The sequence below is a fragment of the Muscardinus avellanarius genome, assembly GCF_963383645.1.
Source record: "Muscardinus avellanarius genome assembly, chromosome: 17".
In the NCBI taxonomy this organism is placed as follows: Eukaryota; Metazoa; Chordata; class Mammalia; order Rodentia; family Gliridae; genus Muscardinus; species Muscardinus avellanarius.
The window spans coordinates 53,945,210-53,965,079 of NC_137803.1; the positions used below are offsets into that span (position 1 = coordinate 53,945,210).

Here is a 19,870-nt window from a genome sequence, read left to right on the forward strand (position 1 = left end):
AACCCCATTAGCGGGCAGTAACTGTCATTCAGCATGTTGGTACTATTTCCAGGTGTTTTTTTCCATGTGAGAGTTTATATTCTGTTTTGTCTTTTATCTCCACCCCACCCCCAGATTATCAAAGACACATTTGTATATTATGTAAATTTTGAAAATAATAAAGTATGAAGAAAGATGAAGTCATTGTTAATCTGTATTACCTAAAGGCAATCATGGAAACATACTGACATAATTCTTTCATATGTAAGATTTCTACCTTTAAAACTATCTCAGGAAATTGGACGGGGCAGCACATACCTGTAAGTCCAGTACTTGGGAGGCTAAGACAGAAGAATCACAGGTTCAAGGACAGCTTCAGCAACTTAGTGAGACGCTGTTTCAAAATAAAGAATAAAAGCTGGGCATGGTGGCACACACTTGTAATCCCCGCGCTTGGGAGGCTGAGACAGGAGGATCGCACAGGTTCGAAGCCAGCCTCAGCTACTTAGTGAGGCTCTCAGCAACTTAGTGAGACCCTGTTTCCAAAGAAAGTATAAAATAGGTCTGGCAGTGTAGCCTGGAGGTAGAAAGGCCCTGGGTTTCATCTTTAGTATCCCCCACCACACACACACAAAAGAAAAAAAAATGGGCTGGGGGTATAGCTTGGAGATAGAATGCCCCTGGGTTCCATCCCCAGTAACACACACACACAGAATAAAAAAATAAGGCTTGTAGCTCAGAGGTAGAATGCCCCTGGTTTCGATCTCTAGTTCTGCAAAATAAATAAATAAATAAATAAATAAATAAATAAATAAATAAATAAATAAATAATAGGTAATAGGTCTGGGGGTATAGTTAAGAAGCAGAATGGCCCAGGATTCAATCCCCAGTACCACAACACAAAACAAAACAAAACAAAAACCTATTTAAGAAGGCTCAAAATTTTAAGATTCCCACCTTTGCCTTCTTTTTAGGGGGAGTACTGAGGATCAAACCCAGAGGTGTTCTGCCTCCAAGCTACACCTCTAATCCTATTTATTTATTTATTTGTAGTACTGGGGTGGAACCTTCTACCCCCAGTACAGGGGCCTTCTACCCCCAGCCCTATTTTGTTTTTTATTTGGAAACAGGGTCTCTCTAAGGTCCTGAGAACCTCACTAAATTGCTTAGGCTGACTTTGAACCTGTGATCCTCCTGTCTCAGCCTCCCAAGTACTGGAATTACATGGGTGTGCCACCACACCTGGCAATTTTTAAATTTTTTTGTAGTATTATGGATTGAACCCAGGGACATTCTACCTCTGAACTATACCCTAGCCCTATTTTTATTTTTGAAACAGGGCTTCACTGAGTTGCAGAAGGACTCACTAAGTTGCTGGCTCCAGCTGTGAACCTGTGATCCTCCTATCTTAGCCTTCCAAGTACAGGGACTACAAGCGTGAGCCACCACGCCTGGCTTTATTTTTTATTTTGAAACAGGGTCTTTCTAAATCAGAGGGCTTTGCTAAGTTGTTGAGACTGGCAGAAAACCTGTGATCTTTCTGTATCAGCCTCCCAAGTACAGGATTAGAGGCTTTCACCACCACACCTGGCTTATTTTCTTTTACTTTTAATTTTATTTATGTGTTTTTTTGTGTGTGGTACTGGGGGTTGAAATCGGGGGCATTCTACCTCTGAGCTACACCCCTAGCCCTATTTTTTTTTTTTAATTCTTTATTTTGAAACAGGGTCTCACTAAGTTGCAGAGGACCTTACTAAGTAGCTGAGGCTGGTCACAAATCTGTGATCCTCCTGTCTCAGCCTCCTGAGTACTGGGATTACAAGCGTGTGCCACCAGACCCAGCTTATTTTTATTTTGACACGGGGTCTCACTAAATAACTGAGGGCCTTGCTAAGTTGTTGGTGCTGGCCTTGAACCTGCAATCCTCCTTTCAGTCTCCCAAGTACTGGAATTACAGGTGTGCGCCTCTACGCACGGCTTCCCCGATATCTTAGAGTTGGTATACTTACAATTGTCTTTTTAGTAACGCAAGGTAGACAAATGTTTGACTGTTCAATGGAATATGCAAAATGGCCACAGTCTGGGTAAAGTAAGAAGAACAGGCCACATAGAGAACCCGGTAACAGAGAACAGATCCATCACCACTACTGACCAAGCCACCATCGTGCCCTACCATGCCACGAGTTACAACCAGAGCAGAGCTGAATGAGGATCAGCCGTGATGGACATGTGCTTATGGGAAAGACAGACATGGGGGACAGAGTGTTAGCTGCCATCGGTATCCTTACCTAATATCTGACACATGATTGGTTAAGGAAATTTATCATCAGAGCTTGGGAAGCTAGGCACAGTGGTGAGCTCCTGTAATCCCAGTCCACGGCAGGCTGAGACAGGAGGACTTCAGATTCCAAGCCCGCCTCTGCAACTTAACAAAGCCTTCAGTAACTGAGCAAGACCCTGTTTCTTTTTTGGGGGGTAGGTACTGGGGATTGAACCCAGGAGCTTTCTACCACTAAGCTACACTCACAGCCCCCCCCCCCCTTTTGGCGGTACTGGGGATGGAACCCTGGGGCATTCTACCTCTGAGTTACACCCTCAGCCCTATTTTTTATTCTTTATTTTTGTCTCTTTTTATTCTATATTTTGTCTCATTGAGTTGCAAAGGGCCTCACTGAGTAGCTGAGGTTGTTAGTGAAACAGAATCCTCCTGTCTCAGCCTCCCAAATGCTGGGATTACAAGTGTGCCCCACTACGCTCAGTTTATTTTTATTTTTATTATTTATTTATTTATTTATATATTTATTTATTTTTGTGATGCTGGGAATGGAACCTGGGGCCTTCTACCTCTGGGCTATACTCCCAGACCTATTGTATACTTTATTTGGAAACAGGGTCTCACTAAGTTGCTGAGAGCCTAGGTAGCTGAGGCTGGCTTCGAATCTGCATGATCCACCTGTCTCAGCCTCCCAAGTACTGGGATTACAAGCGTGCGCCACCACGCCTGGCCCTTATTTTTATTTTGAAACAGGGTCTCACTAGATTAATTAGAGTCTCACTTTTAGCTGAGGCTGTCCTCAAACCTATGATCCTCCTATCTGAGCCTCCCAAGTCCTGGGGTTAAAATTGTGTGCCATCACATCTGGCTGAGACCTTGTTTCAGAATAAAAAAAAATAAAATAAAATAGGGCTGGGAGTATAGCTCAGAGATGTAGAATGTCCCTGGGTTCGATCCTTAGTACAAAAAAAAAAAAAAAATTGGGGGAAAGAATAGGAGTATAAGTTATCTTTGGTAATTGAAAAAAAATTGTAAAATTCATCTTTTATCAAAACTTACCAGTTCTTGAAAGAGGTCGAACTGTAGGAACAGAAACAAGCGAACCAGGCTGGGGGACGGGTGACCCAGGGTACCACCCCCGGTGGCGTTTCTTCGGCGGTCCGGAAATGTATGTGGTGGCTACGGACAAAGAGCTAGTGAGCCGTGTTCTGAGCTTCGGAGAGAGGCTGGAGACAGCACCCAGGTGCCCGGGGCCTCCCCAGCCGCCCCTCTACAGTGAAGGAGAGGATGCTGGGAAAAGCCACACCCCAAGCCCCACAGCACTCCGACCCTGCCGGCATCTGGCGCTGATGTACAGCACACAGCCTTCCCCAGGCCATTTCAGGAGTCTATCAACAACCCTAGGAGGCTGTAGAACACGTTAGAATTATTATCATTGTTATTATTATCGGTACTAGGGCTTGAACCTGAGGTTCTGCCTCTGAGCTACACCCCCAGCATTCTTTTATTTTTCAAACAGGTTTCATTAAGTTGCGGAGCCTGCGGGTTCGAGGCTCCCCAGTACTGGGATGACAGGCAGGGACCATGGCATCTGGCTGGCATGGCATTCTTGTCCTGTTCACTTTATGGGTGGATGGAAGCCAGGCGGCCGGATAGAACCCAGAAAGGGTCAGATCTGCACAGGTGCACGGCAAAGAGGAACTCTGAGGCCTGGGCTGCGCTCAGCAAAACCCACAGGTTTCCAATGTTTCCTCATAATGTTTGTTTCAACATTTTCTTCCCAGTGAGGCTCGTTCGCCAAGATATTTAATCACAGCCGGGCGCGGTGGGCACGCTTGTCATCCCAGCATTCGGGAGGCTGAGACCAGAGGATCGCGGTTGGCGGACAGCCTCAGCTACTCAGTGAGGCCCTGTGCAACTCAGTGAGACCCGGTTTCAAAATAAAGATAAAAACCAGGCTGGGGGTGTAGCTTGGAGGTAGAATGCCCCTGGGTTCCATCCCCAGTACAGCGAAAAGAAAAAAAAAAAGATATTTAATCATTATCATTCCCATAAACTACGAAACACTGCATGAGAAGCAGCGGGAGGGCTCTGGAGTGACAGAGTGAGCCGTCAGTAACTCGTCCTCCTGATGCCCCGGCGCCTCTACCCTCCTCCGGGGCGTTGTCCCCGGCTCCGGGGCGGGTGGTACCTTGGTCTGCGCAAGCGTAGCTAGGCCTCGGTGACAGGCAGTAGTTCCCGGGCCGGGCCGGAGTGGAGCTGGGCGCGCTGCTCTTCCCAGGACCACTGTTCCCATTCGTGGCATCTGCAGAAACAGGAGGGGCGGCTCAGGACGGGCGGGCGCTAAGCCACAGGGCGGCTGGAGCAGCCTGGGGAGGCTGGGCCTTGCCTGGAGCCAGCTGCAAGCACCAGCCAGCCCTTTGTGGGAAAACGCCGCGTGTCAGCTAAAAGGGGAAATTAAAAGAATTAAAGGTCACCTAAAAGCAGTTTCCTAGGACCCCCAAGGGGTCTTTTAGAATCATTTTCCCTCCCTCTTTCTTTCTTCCCTCCCTCCCTCCCTTCCTTCTTTCCTTTCTTCCCAGTCCTGGGGATTGAACTCAGGGATGTTCTACCTCTGAGCTACACTCTCAGATCTTTTTCTTTTTTGTTCTTGAAACAGGGCCTTGCTAGGTTGCTGAGGCTGGCCTTGAACCTGCGATCCTCTAGTTTCAGCCTCCCAAGTACTGGGATTATAGGCATGTGCCACCAGACCCTGCCTAGGATCATTCTCTCTCTCTCTCTCTCTCTCTCTCTCTCTCTCTCTCTCTCTCTCTCTCTCTCTCTCTTTCTCTCTCTGGTAGGGTTATTTTCAATAAGTCTTTGAGATGGTAAGTGGAAAGACCATGTAGTTCTAGAGCCCGGCGTGGTGGCGCACGCTTGTAATCCCAGCATTTGGGAGGCTGAGACGGGAGGACCACTGTTTGCGGACAGCCTCAGCTACTCAGTGAGGCCTTTTGAAACTCAGTGAGACCCGGTTTCCAAATAAAGAATAAAAAATAGGGCTGGGGGTGCAGCTGGGAGGTTGCCCCTGGGTCCATTCCCAGCACTGCAAAAAAAAAAAAAAAAAAGAGTTCGGCTACAGCACTGAGAAGGCTCGGGTGGTCCCCTGTATGAAGGGCGCCCGCAGCAGCCCTCAGGCCCCCTCACGGCAGGCGGCTGAGGGCTTGTTGAACAGAATGAGACTGAAACTCCTCCTCGGAGTTTCAAGTGCCATCCGTCTCTCCCGGAGCACAGAGACCGTAACGCCTTGCACAGTCTTCGTGTGTATGGAGCCCAGGGGCGCTCTACCTCTGAGCTACACCCCCAGCCTGATTTTATTTATTTATTTATTTATTTATTTATTTATTTATTTATTTATTTATTTATTTATTTTTTGGTGGTACTGGGGTTCCTGGAAGCCCTTCTACCTCCGGGCTACACTCCCAGACCTATTTTTACATTTTTAATTGGAAACAGGGTCTCCTAAGACAACGTGCATGGCTGGCTTCGAACCTGCGCGATCCTCCTGTCTCTGCCTCCCAAGCGCAGGGATGACAAGCGTGCGCCACCACGCCCGGCCTGATTTTATTTTAAAACAGTATCTCACTAAGTTGCTAAAGGTCTCATTAAATTGCTGAGGCTGGCTTTGAACCTGCAATCCTCCTGTCTCAGCCTCCCAAATCCTGGGGTTACAAGTGTGCACCCCACACCTGGATAGCTTTGTACACTATTACGTTCTCATAGACACCCCACTTTTGTCTTCAAGTGGCAGCTAGAAACAGCTATTTTCTGCTCTCAAATTGTCAATGTTTGTTTCTTTTTGTGGTACTAGGGATTGAACCAAAGGCATTCCCTCTCCAAGCCACAGCCTCGGACTTACTTTATTTTTTATTTCATTTTATTTACTTACGTATTTTTGCAATGCTGGGGATTAAACCCAGGGGCATTTAACCTCTGAACTACACCCCTAGCCCTATTTTTAACTATTCTGAAATGAAGTCTCACTAAGTTGCAGAGGGCCTCACTCACTAAGTAGCTGAGGCTGGCTACGAACCTGTGATCCTCCTGTCTCAGCCTCTTCAGTACCGGGTTACAAGCGTGGGTCACCACAACCCGCTCATTTTTATTTTGAAACAGGGTCTCACTAGGTTGCTGAGAGTCTCACTAAGTTGTTGAGGCTGGACTCAAACCTGCGATCCTCCTGTCTCAGCCTCCCAAGCACTGGGATCACAGGTGTGCGGCACCGCACCCGGCCGCTTGTCAGTTTTCACATGAGTCTTTTATATATTTATATATACAAATATATATTTATATTTATATTTTATATATTCATACATTCATATATTCGTATTTATATATTTACATATAATATATATTTATCAAAGAAATATAAGCAAGGGAAACATCACCTGCAGCCAAGGCCTTCCCTGCGCCCTGCAGAGGCAGAGCGAGGGGGTCCACGACACTCTCATTCCGCGCCAGGTCCTGCGCGCCACTTAAATTGATTGCAGAATTAGCGGGACTGAGGGCCGGCGAATCTTTAAAACGAAAGAGGTGGTTTCAATGAGCGACGTCTGCGGGCGCAGGAAGGAAGCTAATTCAGCAAGGGCGGGCTGGGGACGCAGACCGCGGGGCTTCGGTCTCCTTGAGCTTGAATGAAGTTTGTTCGTTCGTTTGTTTTTTGGTGCTGGGGATGGAACCCAGGGGCATTCTACTTCCGAGCTCCACCCCCAGCCTATTTTTTATTCTTTATTTTGAAACAGGGTCCCACTGAGTTGCAAAGGCCTCACTAGCTGAGGCTGTCCGCGAACCGCCATCCTCCTGTCTCAGCCTCCCGAATGCTGGGATTACAGTGTGCCCACCACGCCCGGCTCTTTAATGAAGTTTAGAGAGATCGCGACTCTGTGTTAAGGTTCCCTTCATATCTGTCTAGCGCTCACTCACTAGAAAGTACTATGTGCTGGGTGCTATGTTAAGTACTTCAGGTGTACTAACTCACTCCATCCCCACCGCTCAGCGAGGGGAAGACCTCAGGCTGCCGTGTCCTTAGCTCAAGGTCGGTGGTCTGTCCTTAGGATTTCACTCCGCGACCGAGCAAACCGTCTCCAGTTCCCATAAAATGACATTTTAATGAGATACATTTATCTCTATTAAGATGAATTGTACTTCAAAAAGTCTCATGCAGAGTAACTTTCTGCAAGCCAGGCGTGGTGGCGCAAGCTCCTAATCCCAGTACTTGGGAAGCTGAGGCCGGAAGATCGCAGGTTCGCGGCCAGCCTCAGCTACTTAGTGAGGCCCTCCGCAACTTAGTGAGACCCAGTTTAAAAATGAAGAATAAAAAATAGGGCTGGGGGTGTAACTCAGAGGTAGGATGGCCCTAGGTTCCATCCTCTGTTCTAAAAAAAAAAGTAACTCGCTGCAGTCTAGAAGAAAATGTTTTCCTCTGAAAGTGTGTGTGTGTGTGTGTGTGTGTGTGTGTGTGTGTGTGTGTGTGTGTGACTGGGGATTGAACCCAGGGACATTTCACACCTCCGAGCTACACCCCTAATTTGAAACAGGATCTCTCTAGATTGAAGAGAATTTCAGTACTTGCTGAGGCTATCCTTAATCCTGTAATCCTCCTGTCTCAGCCTCCCAAGTACTAGGATTAAAGGCGCGCACCACCAAGCCTGGCTTGCTTTAGTTTCTGAATAAATTAGAATTAACTTATCACAATGCCAGGTACATCGACAAGAAAGGATCTATCTGAAATCAAATCAGAAAACAGCCGGCCATGGAGGCACACGCTTGTAATCCTAGCATTTGGGAGGCTGAGACAGGAGGACTGAGGTTCGCGGCCAGCCTCAGCTACTTAGTGAGGCCCTTTGTAATTCAGTGAGACCCTGTTTCAAAATGAAGAATAAAAAATAGGGCTGGGGGTGCAGCTCGGAGGTCGAACGCCCCAGTACTGACACGGTGCTTCAGAGATGAGCCCTGTGTGTCACTTGGCCGCAGCCAACCCTGCCATCCCTGCTGAGCCCCCACTCCCTGGCAGAAGAGCTAGACCAGGCAGCACTGGGAAGCAGCCGGGGGGCTGTGCAAACGCTCCGAGACCCTGAGAGACAAAGCGCTCTATCAACAGAATGCCAGTGGTGCTCTGTTAGAAATCATGGGAAAATTTATTTTTATGCTTGAACATGGTACCTGATCGATCAGTGCCTTTTGTTTAAGAACCCAGAAGCACAGGTGGGCTTGGTGGCTCAGTCCTGATATGAGATCACTCCCAGTACTTGGCAGGATGACACAGGAGGATCTCAGGCTTGAGGCCAGCCTCAGGAACTTAGGGAGGCCCTCAACAGCCTTAGCGAGATTCTGTTTCAAAATAAAAAGGGCTGGGGGTGTAGCTTGGAGTTGGAACGCCCCTGGGTTCAATACTTAGTATCACACACACACACACACACACACACACACACGCACACACACACGCACACACACACGTACGCAAAAGAAACAAAAAGAGAAAAACTCAAAAGCAAAATGGTCCCGTTGGCTTGAAGGAGCTGATGTGGCCCAAGGGCCTGACCCAGCAGCAGGGAGAGAGTAAAGGTCCACTGGACGCTCGGGCCAGAGCACTCCTGCGACACTGCGCAGCTGCGGGAAACGCAGCCGTCCTCAGGAAAGTGACAAATTAAGATGTGGGTAATGCACTTTTTTTTCAAGCCAATAAATATTAATGAGCACGAATATTTTTAAAGTAACGAAAGGGTGTAAGATTAAGGCAAGTACCGGGATTACCGGCATGGGCTGCTACACCTGACGCTTGTGTTTCTTTTTCGCCAAGTCTTCCAGATACACCCGCAGCCCTCAGCCTAGCCGTCCCTGCTTCTCCTCATCCCTCCATCCGCTCAGTGATCCAGTGATCCTTGAGCCCTCCCCAGGGCCAGGGTACAGGCTCTGGGGCTACAATGGAGGAATACGGCAAAGCGCAGCCCTCCCGCAGGAACCTACCAGAGGAGAGCTGGCAGGTCTCTGTGTCCGGCTAGGAGCTGCGGGTGCCACATTTGGAAAAAGTCCACTGTTTTTAGTATGAAAAACCCTGCTAGAGGAACTTTTGGTGGCCTGGCCTTGTGGCTGGACTGGAGAGGGAACGAAGCTCAGGCCTAAAGGAAGGTAAATCTGAAGAGGACGAGGGTGACCAGGCTCCTTGGCGGCTCTCCTGGAAGCCGCGTTCTAGGCGGCTGTGGCTGGGGACCCGGTGTGCGCGGGAGACCAAGCACACGGGTGGAGCGGGGCGGCCCAGGGACACCAGTCACCAAGCAGCTCCAGCGCTTTACACCCTACGAAGGCGGTGGGAGAGGAGGAGTCGGGGGCTCTGCCTGTCCTTTCCCATTCTCAGGAATGAAAAAAAAAAAAAGAATCTTTTTTTTTTTTTTTTTGTGGTACTGGGGTTCCTGGAAGCCCTACTATCTCCGGGATTCACTCCCAGACCTATTTTATATTTTTTTATTTTTGGAAACAGGGTCTCTTAAGCCAGCACGGCTGGCTTCGAACCTGCACAATCCTCCTGTCCCCGCCTCCCAAGCACCGGGATTACAAGCGTGCACCACCACGCCCGGCATGAATCTTAATCTAATCTGCCAGTTAAAAAGACAGCACAAGCCGGGCGTGGTGACGCACGTTTGTAATCCCAGCATTCGGGAGGCGGAGACCAGAGGATCGCAGTTCGCAGACAGCCTCAGCTACTTAGCGAGGCCCTCTGCAACTCAGTGAGACCCTGTTTCAAAATAAAGAATAAAAAATTGGGCGGGGGCTGTAGGTCAGAGGTCAAATGCCCCTGGGTTCCATCCCCAGACCCGCAAAAAAAAAAAAAAAAAAAAAATGACCGCACGTAGCCTAATGTCTGCAATGACAGCGAATGCTGACACGCAATTCTTATGCCCTGTTACATTCAGTATGAACCAGAAGAAAGAAATTAGTGCTTAAGCATTTATAAACGTAAATCCAGCAATAGGAACGTTTTTAGACACAAAACCTTTCTCCTGGTAAATTCCCTAGATTGAACCGCAAACTATTAGGAACTCATTTCATGGTCCAATTACCTCTTACACCCGGCCAGGGACCCGCAGGAACATTGGAATAACACTTGGCCACCTGTGTTCACTGGGCGTCGGTGACCTCTCTGGCCTGTGTCTCCTCGGGGAACTGGGGGATCCTTTGCTAGAGCCCGAGTCTTTGCAAAAGACTGATTTTCTCTTTCAGAACATTTGCTTTCAAAACATACTTCCTGGCTGGTCATATGATATGACATTTTAATTTCTTCTCATTCTTTTCAGATACAGTGGGTGATTTAAATGTCCACCTTTCCTTTTCAGGAGAGTGGCACGCCTCACTGTTCTCTAATCCCTCGTAGGAGTGATTGCTAAACCGCCGCGTCATGAGCCCGGCCCTGGAACCCGCCCCCCCCCCCCCCCCCCGGGATCTGACAGCAATCTTGGGCCTAATAAACGCTCGCTACGTTTCTGTGGGAAGGAAGTCAGTGGTCCTTTTTATACTGTAGTTGTAGAGTTGTATTTGATTAGCCCCAAGGTCTAACGTCAGATAATATACCACGGAATCTATCAAATTACTAAAATGATATTCTGGGAGAGACATGTCGGTATGTTATTCGTGTAATGACGGGGACCTTCCAAAGCCAAGAGCCAAATGTCAGCTTTTCTCTTTCTTGAATACCCAGTGACATGAAGTTCTCTTGTTTATTCCAAAGAGAAGTGGTTTCTCTTCTTCTCTCTTAAAAATTGAACTTTTTAATTCAGGTGGTTCTTTGCCAAGTATAAGCACAGAGCAAGAAGTGCCCCAAATAAAGCTAGCCTTCTTATCCTTATACCGATAATGTATTCTAATAAATATGTGTATGTGTTATGTGGTTTTTTAGGTACTGAACCTAGAAGCATTCTACCTCTGAGCTACACCCCAGTCCTATTTTTATTTATTACTTTGAAACAAAATTTCGCTAAGTTACTGATGCTTTTGCTAAGTTGCTGAGGCCACCGGCTTCAAAACTGTGATCCTTCTGTCTCAGCCTCCCAAGTACTGGAATTATAGGCATGTGCCACCACACCTGGCTTAATAATCACTAATCTTGAAAAAAAGCAGAAATAATTTACCTACTCTGGAGCTCACAAAGAAGCGCAAAAACAAGAGAAAACAGGCTTCTTTATGACTTGTGGGTGAGTGGACGCTGGCTAAGCACATGTACTATGTGCTCAGTATAAAGGTACTTACCAAAACACAAGTTAACTGAAAATACAATTCACAAACTCTTTTAAAATACCTTCTACTGTCAAGATGGATCAAAGACTTAGAAATTAGACCTGAGACTGTGAAGTTAGTAGAGGAGAGCATAGGTTCAACACTACAACATATTGGCACAGGCAGTAACTTTCTCAATAAAACCTCCAAAGCTCAGGAAATTAAACCAAGAATAAACAAGTGGGATAGCATTAAACTAAAAAGTTTCTTCTCATCAAAGGAAACTATCAATAACCTAAAGAGGAAGCCTACAGAATGGGAAAGGATCTTTACCATCCGCCATTCTGATAGGGGGCTAATATCCAGAGTATACAAAGAGCTCAAAAGACTCTACACTAGCAAAACAAACAACCCAATCAAGAAATGGGCAAATGAACTAAATAGACACTTCACAAAAGAAGAGATACAAAGGGCCAATAGATACATGAAAAGATGCTCTTCATCACTGGCCATCAGGGAGATGCAAATCAAAACTACACTGAGATTCCATCTAACCCCAGTCAGAGTGGCAAGCATAAAGAAATCAAATAACAACAAATGCTGGCGAGGATGTGGGGAAAGAGGAACTCTTTTACACTGTTGGTGGGAGTGCAAACTAGTTCAGCCACTATGGAGATCTGTGTGGAGATTCCTAAGAAAGGTGGGAATAGATCCACCATATGATCCAGCTATACCACTCTTGGGTATCTTTCCAAAGGGGTTGAATTCAGAGAAATACAGCAACATATGCATACCTATGTTCATAGCAGCACAATTTGTAATAGCCAAAATATGGAGCCAACCCAGACCACCATCAACAGATGAATGGATAGCAAAACTTTGGGAAATACACGCAATGGAATTCTATTCAGCCATAAAGAAGAACAAAATTATATCATTTGCAAGAAGATGGAAAGCCCTGGAGAACATTATGTTAAGTGAGATCAGCCAAGCACAGAAGGAGAAGGTACATATGTTTCCTCGAATATGCCCAAACTAGGAAACACAAAGGATACCAGTGGGACTCCAGATAATGGAGGGGAAATACCAGCAAAGTTTGAATGGAAAGATAGGAGAGGAGGAAGGCTGATCTTGATTAATGAGGGTCTACATCTGAACATGTGTAAAATTATGAATAAGACATGGTTAACCTGGACAACCATTGGTGGGAGGGGGGAAGGGAAAATGGGGGCGGGGGGAGAGGGCACCAAATATATTTTAAATGTATACCATTTATGTTCGATTAAAAAATTTGTTTTTTTAAAAAAAACCTTCTGCTGGGGGTGGTGGCGCACACTTGTAATCCCAGTATTTGGGAGGCTGAGACAGGGGGATCGCAGTTCTCAGATAGCCTCAGCTACTACTTAGTGAGGCTGTCTGCAACTCAGTGAGGCCCTGTTTCAAAATGAAGAATAAAAAATAGGGATGGGGATGTAGCTTGGAGGTAGAATGCCCCTGGGTTCCATCCCCAGTACCGAAAACAAGTAAGTAAGTAAGTAAGCAAATAAATAAATATAAATAAATAAATAAATAAGTACTTTCCTAAACTGGGCGTGGTGGCACACACTTGTAATCCCAGTACTGGGGAGGTTGAGATAGGAGGATCGCAGGTTTGTGGCCCAGCTACTTAGTGAGGCCCTCTGCAACTTAGTGAGACTCTGTTCCAAAATAAAGAAAAAAAATAGAGCTGGGGAGTAGCTCAGAGGTAGAATGCCCCTGGGTTCAATCTCCAGTACTACAAAATACATACATACATATGTACATACATACATACATACGTACATACGCGCATATATACGTGCATACATACATACATATGTACATACATACATGCATACATAGTGCATACATATATACATACGTGCATACATACACACATGCATACACACATGCATACATACGCACACACATATACACATACACACATACATATAGTACATACATACGTACATACATACATACATACATACATATAGTACATAATACGTACATACGTACACACATACATACTTACTTTCCTAGCCAGGCGATCATCTCCCTCACACTCTGTGGTGACCCGCTCAGTCATGCCCCTGCCCCTCCACCTTCGCCCCTTGAAGCCAGTAAAGCCCATCTGGAATCCTGTCCTGACCTCAGGGCCTGTAGTTTGTAGTGAGACTTTTTGGAAGCCTTGGACTAGTAGCTAAACTTCCCAGCACTGATTTGACCCTGAATGTGTGACCTAGTTTCAAGGACTAAGATTTTATCTGATTATTTATACATTTGCGGCACTGGGGATGGAACCTAGGGACATTCTACCTCCGAGCCACACCCACCCCCAGCCCTATATTTTAGTCTTTATTTTGAAACGGGGTCTCACTGCATTGCAAAGGGCCTCACTAAATAGCTGAGACTGTCCTCGAACCACAATCCTCCTGTCTTAGCCTCCCAGATGCTGGGATTACAAGCGTGGGTCACCACGCTCGGCTTTTATCTGATTATTTATAACCAGGCCCCTATTTTGTACCACTGGAAACTAGATCCTGGCCAGGTGTGGTGGCACGCGCCTGTAACCCCAGTACTTTGGAGGCTGAGACGGGAAGATCACAGGTTCCTGGACACCTGTTTCCAAATAAAAATAAAATGGGCCTAGGGGTGTAGCTTGAAGGTAGGATGGCCTGGGTTCAGTACCCAGTACAAAAGCAAAGGGGGAAGGGAAGGATGGAAGGAAAGAAGGAAGGAGGGAAGGAAAAAAGAAAGAAAGAAACTAGGTCCTGGTTCATCCACTGTGATCCACAGTCCCGCCTTACGCCCTTCCTTATATCCAGGTTGGTGTGAGACTTCCCGCAGTGCACTGCGCGCTGAGGACGTGTCCTCCCGGGACGCCTGTCTTCACGACCGTGTCCCCAGTACATGCCACGCGGCGGCTGCGCTGTCCGGGTCCCCGCTTATGCCTGAGCTCTTTCCTGCCAAGTACCAGTTCCTTCTCCTGCGCTCTCTGCCTGACATCACTTGAGTCCTGGTCACCCACACACGACCCACGTCAATGCTGAGCTCTAGAGCGTGCGTGTGCGTGCGTGTGCGTGTGCGTGTGTGTGTGCACGCGCGGGCGCACCACTGGGAACTTACCCCAGGACCCGCACGTGCTGGCCAAGTACTCTACCCCTGAACTGTACCCCCAGCCATTTTTAAAAATTGTTATTTTTGAGACAGGGTCTCACTAAGTTGGCCGGTCTGGCTCAAACTTGTCCTCCCGTCTCGGTCTCTCCAGTAGCTGGGATTACAGGTGTGTACCACTCTACCCAGCTTGACTTGTAATTCTAATAGTGACTCAAGTAATAGCTTTATTTTATCTATCTATTTTATTTATTGGTGCTGGAAATTGAACCCAGGGGCATTCTACCTCCAAGCTATGTCCCCAGCCCTACTTTTATTATTTTATTTTGAAACAGGGTCTCACTAGGTTGATGAGGGTCTCACTACTGCCTGAGGCTGTCCTCGAACCTGGGATCCTCCTGTCTAACCTCCCAAGTACTGGGATTACAAGCATGCACCACCATGCCTGGCTATACCTTTATTTAAAAATATCTCTATTCAGAGCCGGGCGTGGTGGCGCACGCTTGTAATCCCAGCATTCGGGAGGCTGAAACTGGAGGATCGCGGTTCGCGGACAGCCTCAGCTACTTAGTGAGGCCCTCTTTCAAAATAAAGAATAAAAAAATAGGGCAGGGGGTGTGGCTCGGAGGTCAAATGCCCCTGGGTTCTATCCCCAGACCCACAAAAAAATAAAAACATAATAAATAAAATATCTCTATTCAAATCAGTGAGTAAAGATGCTTCACTAGACATACATACATCCGCTGCTTGACATGCCCAAAGAAAACGCCCAAACCTGTCGGAGTGAACCCTGGCTTGTAACCATTAGTTGTCCCATTTTCTGGCATCACAGCTGACGACACTGAAGAGTTGGGTTTAATAGGATGGCAAGTGGCAGAGGATTGTCGGCTCCTACACTCTGGAAAGAGACGAGTCACATTGTATGGACATCAGTATTCTGTTTTAACAGGTGATGCCAACGCGATCCATAAAATCTCAAATGAATCGCGGCGCCTTAGCAGATAGCTACCGCTTTATTAGATAGCCCCTTCCCCTCACTCTGACTCCAACAAAGGGCTCAGGCCCATAAAATTATCAATAATTATAAAATTACCAAGCCAGGCGTGGTGGCATGCGCTTGTCATCCCAGCACTTGGGAGGCTGAGACCGGAGGACCGCAGGTTCGCGGCCAGCCTCAGCTACTTAGCGAGGCCCTCAGCAACTTAGTGAGACCCTGATTCACAAAAAAGGTGGCTACCTTTCCAGCAGATAAGAGGCCCCTTTGACAGCACGCCCTGGGAGGTCCTGACGAGGTAATATTTTAAGTGCTTCTGCTTCTTTGGCTGGGTGGTGAGCTTCAAGTTAATGTGGTTGGAAAATTCCGTGAAATACCTAAATCCTCTTTCTCCGCAGCCGATACAGTTTCCAGAAAACCCTGAAATGAGGAGAACCAGCATTACTGGCAGTCTTATGAGCTGATAGAATGCTTTTATGTGTAGAAGCATAGAAATATTCACATTCTTTGACCCAATAATGTCCCGATGTAAGGGAAATAACTCAAAGAAAAAGAAGACAGGTGCAAAGTTTTAGTCATTTCATAAGAGTGGAACATTGGAAATAATTCAAATGCTCCTCTAAAAGGAAAATAGCTAAGAAAATACACGTGAGCTGGGCATGGTGGCACATACCTGTAATCTCAGTATTTACGAAGCTGAGGCAGGAGGATCACAGGTTCAAGGCCAGCCTCAGCAACCCAGTGAGATCTTGTTTCAAAAGAAAAAAACAAGCCGGGCATGGAGGCTCATGCCCATACTCCCAGTGCTTGGGAGGCTGAGACAGGAGGACCGCAGGTTGGAGGGCAGCCTCAGTACTGTAGGGAGGCTCTCAGAGACCTGGCAAGACTCTGTTTCAAAGACAACAAAAAGAAGGGCTGGGGGTTTAATTTGGAAGTAGAATGTCCCTGAGTTAAATCCTCAGCACCATACACATAAAAAAAAAAAGAATTTTTTTTTTTTTAATGGGAGCTGGAGCTGTGTGTGTTGGTGCATGTTTGTGGCCCAGTACCTGGGAAACTGAGACAGGAGGATCACAGCTTTGCAGGCCAGTCTCAACAATGTAGTGGGGTTCTTTGCAACTTAGTGAGACCCTGCTTCAAAATAAAAAATAAACTAGCCAGCCGGGTGTGGTGGCGCGCACTTGTAATCCCAGCATTTGGGTGGATCCCAGGTTCACGGCCGGCCCCAGCAGCTTAGTGAGGCCCTCTGCGACTTAGTGAGAGCCTGTTTCAAAACTAAAGAATAAAAGGCCGGGCGTGGTGGCGCACGCTTGTCATCCCCGTGCTTGGGAGGCGGAGACAGGAGGATCGCGCAGGTGCGAAGCCAGCCGTGCAGGCTTAAGAGACCCTGTTTCCAAATTTTAAAAAAAGTATAAAATAGGTCTGGGAGTGTAGCCCAGAGGTAGAAGGGCTTCCAGGTACCCCAGTACCACCAAAAAAATAAAAAGTAAAAAATAGGGCTGCGGATGTCACTTAGAAGTAGAGTGCCCCTGGGTCCACACACGCACGCGCGCACACACACACACACACACACACACACACACACACACACACAGTTGGCTGGCTGGGACGTGACCTGGACTCGCGGGGTTTGTAAAGCGTGAAGCTGAGCCAGGGCTCGGAGTGCTGGAGGTGCTGCGGCCCCGCGCAGGCAGGCTCTGGGAGGTCTGGTATCCTTCTAGCATGGGATGCTTCCATTTTGTTTTCTTCTCCTTACTCAGATTAGCTTATTATGCCTTTAAATCTCATACTGGAACAATTCCTCACTCCAACAAATACAACATAATAAAATTTTCAGGACCTGGATGGAGCAGGAGACTTGGATGGAGGGGAAGCCACGCTTTACTGTGCGGGAAGCCGCCCCGTCTCCTGAACTCGCAAGGGAGAGGTGTTCGAGATTGGTGCTGGGTACTGGACAAGTTACACCCTAGCCGTGTGCGTGTGCGTGTGCGTGTGCGGTGTGTGAGTTACTGGCTTGGGTCTCCCTAAGGCCGAGGCTGGGCCTGAGCCTGTGATCCTGGTGTCTCCCAAGTACTGGGCTCACGGCGCCACCGCGCCCGGCTGAGTGAGCGCCACCGGTTGTGTACGACACCACACACTTACTGTCATACAGAAGAACAGGACAAAAGTTGAAAACAAGAAGAGGCCTCCTGCGCTGTATAAAAAGACAATATATCTATATGCAAATAACTGAAAGTGAGCGCGTTCACCGATGGAGTGACACACTCGCATTATACCCTAAACCAACCTGTTAGATAATTACAAAGAAAAGAGAAAAGAGAAAGGCCGCAGGATTCAAGAGAACATCGCGCAGCGTCCTATCTTAGGAAGCTGATCGATTAAAGACATTTTTAAACAGGTAAGCCAATTTATTTTATCTTATTATTTATTTATTTATTTATTTATTTTTGGTGGTACTGGGGATGGAACCCTTCTACCACCGGGCTACACTCCCAGACCTATTTTACATTTTATTTGGAAACAGGGTCTCTTAAGCCAGCAAGGCCGGCTCCGAACCTGCGCGATCCTCCTGTCTCCGCCTCCCAAGCGCGGGGATTACAAGCGTGCGCCACCACGCCCGGCTATTTTATCTTATTTTAATATTTTATTTCAATATGTTGCTAGGGATTGAACCCAGGAGCATTCTACCCTCTGAGCTACACCTTCAGCTCTTTAAAAAGTTTTAAATTTCAAAACAGAGTCTCACTGAATTGTGAAGACTGACTTCAAACCTGCAATCCCCCTGTCTCAGTCTCCCAAGTACCGGATTTGATACCCAACTTAAGTGTTAACTTGTAGACATGAGAATACTAAACATTTAAAAATTTCTACAATGTACTTATCTAAGAAAAGCCTTCTACCTGTGCTGTCAGTGTACTGCATTTTCCCATGGAGGTGGCTGGTGAAAAGTTACGTCCATTTACAAGACTAGAGGAAGGAAGAAAAGCTCCAAGTCTACGGAGGGATTTGATAAGTAGGATGGCGAGCCAGGAGTGACGGCGCACATCTGCCACCCCAGTGCATGGTAGGCTGAGACCGGAGGACCACAGGTTCAAGACCAGCCTCAGCAATGCAGTGAGACTCTTGGCAATCTAGCGTGACCCTGTTTCAAAACAAAAAAAATGGCCGGATACGGTCGTGGTGGCGCACGCTTGTCATCCCGGCATTCGGGAGGCTGAGACCGGGGGATCAGGGTTCACAGATGGCCTCAGCTACTTAGTGAGGCCCTCCGCAACTCAATGAGACCCGGTTTCAAAATAAAGAATAAAAAATAGGGCAGGGGGTGTAGCTCGGAGGTCAAATGCCCCTGGGTTCCATCCCCAGACCCAAAACAAACAAACAAACAAACAAACAGACAAAAAATGGCAGGGCATAGTGGCGCAGGCTTGTAATCCCAGCATTCGGGGGACTAAGACAGGAGGATCACAGGTTTGCAGCCAGCCTCAGCTACTTAGTGAGGCCCTTTGCAACTCAGTGAGACCCTGTTTCCAAATAAAAAATAAAAAATAGGGCTGGGGGTGTAGCTTGGAGGTAGAAAGCCCCTGGGTTCCATCCCCCAGTACCGCAAAAGAAAAAAAGTTAAAAAAAAATGGGGAAGAGTTTCAGAGGAGCCAGGAAAGGTGAAGAGTCCTGGAGCCAGCCTGGTCCTCGACACCCATCGCTGCCACCCTCTGTCCAGAAACAGCAAGATAGGCATGGAGGCCCCCAGCAGAGCCTGCTGATGAACCTGCCCCCCACCTCCTGAGGACCTGCCCCCGCGTCTGTTTCTAGAACTATTCGAGGAGGCTTTTGTCGGGGTCACGTGGAGACCCTGCGGGCCATGGTGCAGGGCTGGCCCTTCACCTGCCTGCCTCTGGGGTCCCCGGTGAAGGTTCTGGAGCTTCTCCTTCCACCATAAAATTGACTACTACACCATGTCTCTTTTGAGAAAGAAAGAACATGGAGGCCCTGAAAGCCCTGCTGGGCGGGACGAGCACGGTGCTTGCCCAGAAGGCTCGGCCCAGGTGTAAACGGTAAGTGCTGGGTTTGCGTGCACGGGGACTTCCTCGAGCCTCGCCCACTCGCCAGAGGCCGTGGGGGGAGCTGAGAGCCAGGCTTGCTCCAAGGAGCCGCCCTTCACACTGATAATGGACATTGTCATGGAAGAGTTTAACATCTTTGACGCCTGCATCTTAAAGTGGGCCAAGGAGAGGAAAGCTCTG

The 19,870-nt window shown here is 47.5% G+C and overlaps 1 protein-coding gene across 1 annotated transcript in view; it reads right to left on the reverse strand.

Annotated features, from left to right (window-relative positions):
- Positions 1-19,870, reverse strand: part of GREB1L (GREB1 like retinoic acid receptor coactivator) — a gene marked incomplete at both ends in the record, with an annotated part of 118,033 nt that overhangs the window by 83,959 nt on the left and 14,204 nt on the right. The window contains 5 exons of the mRNA XM_080714718.1: positions 3,314-3,433; positions 4,446-4,559; positions 6,682-6,810; positions 15,411-15,533; positions 15,873-16,049. Coding sequence (XP_080570844.1) covers positions 3,314-3,433; positions 4,446-4,559; positions 6,682-6,810; positions 15,411-15,533; positions 15,873-16,049 — 663 coding nt within the window. The remainder of the gene's footprint in view (positions 1-3,313; positions 3,434-4,445; positions 4,560-6,681; positions 6,811-15,410; positions 15,534-15,872; positions 16,050-19,870) is intronic.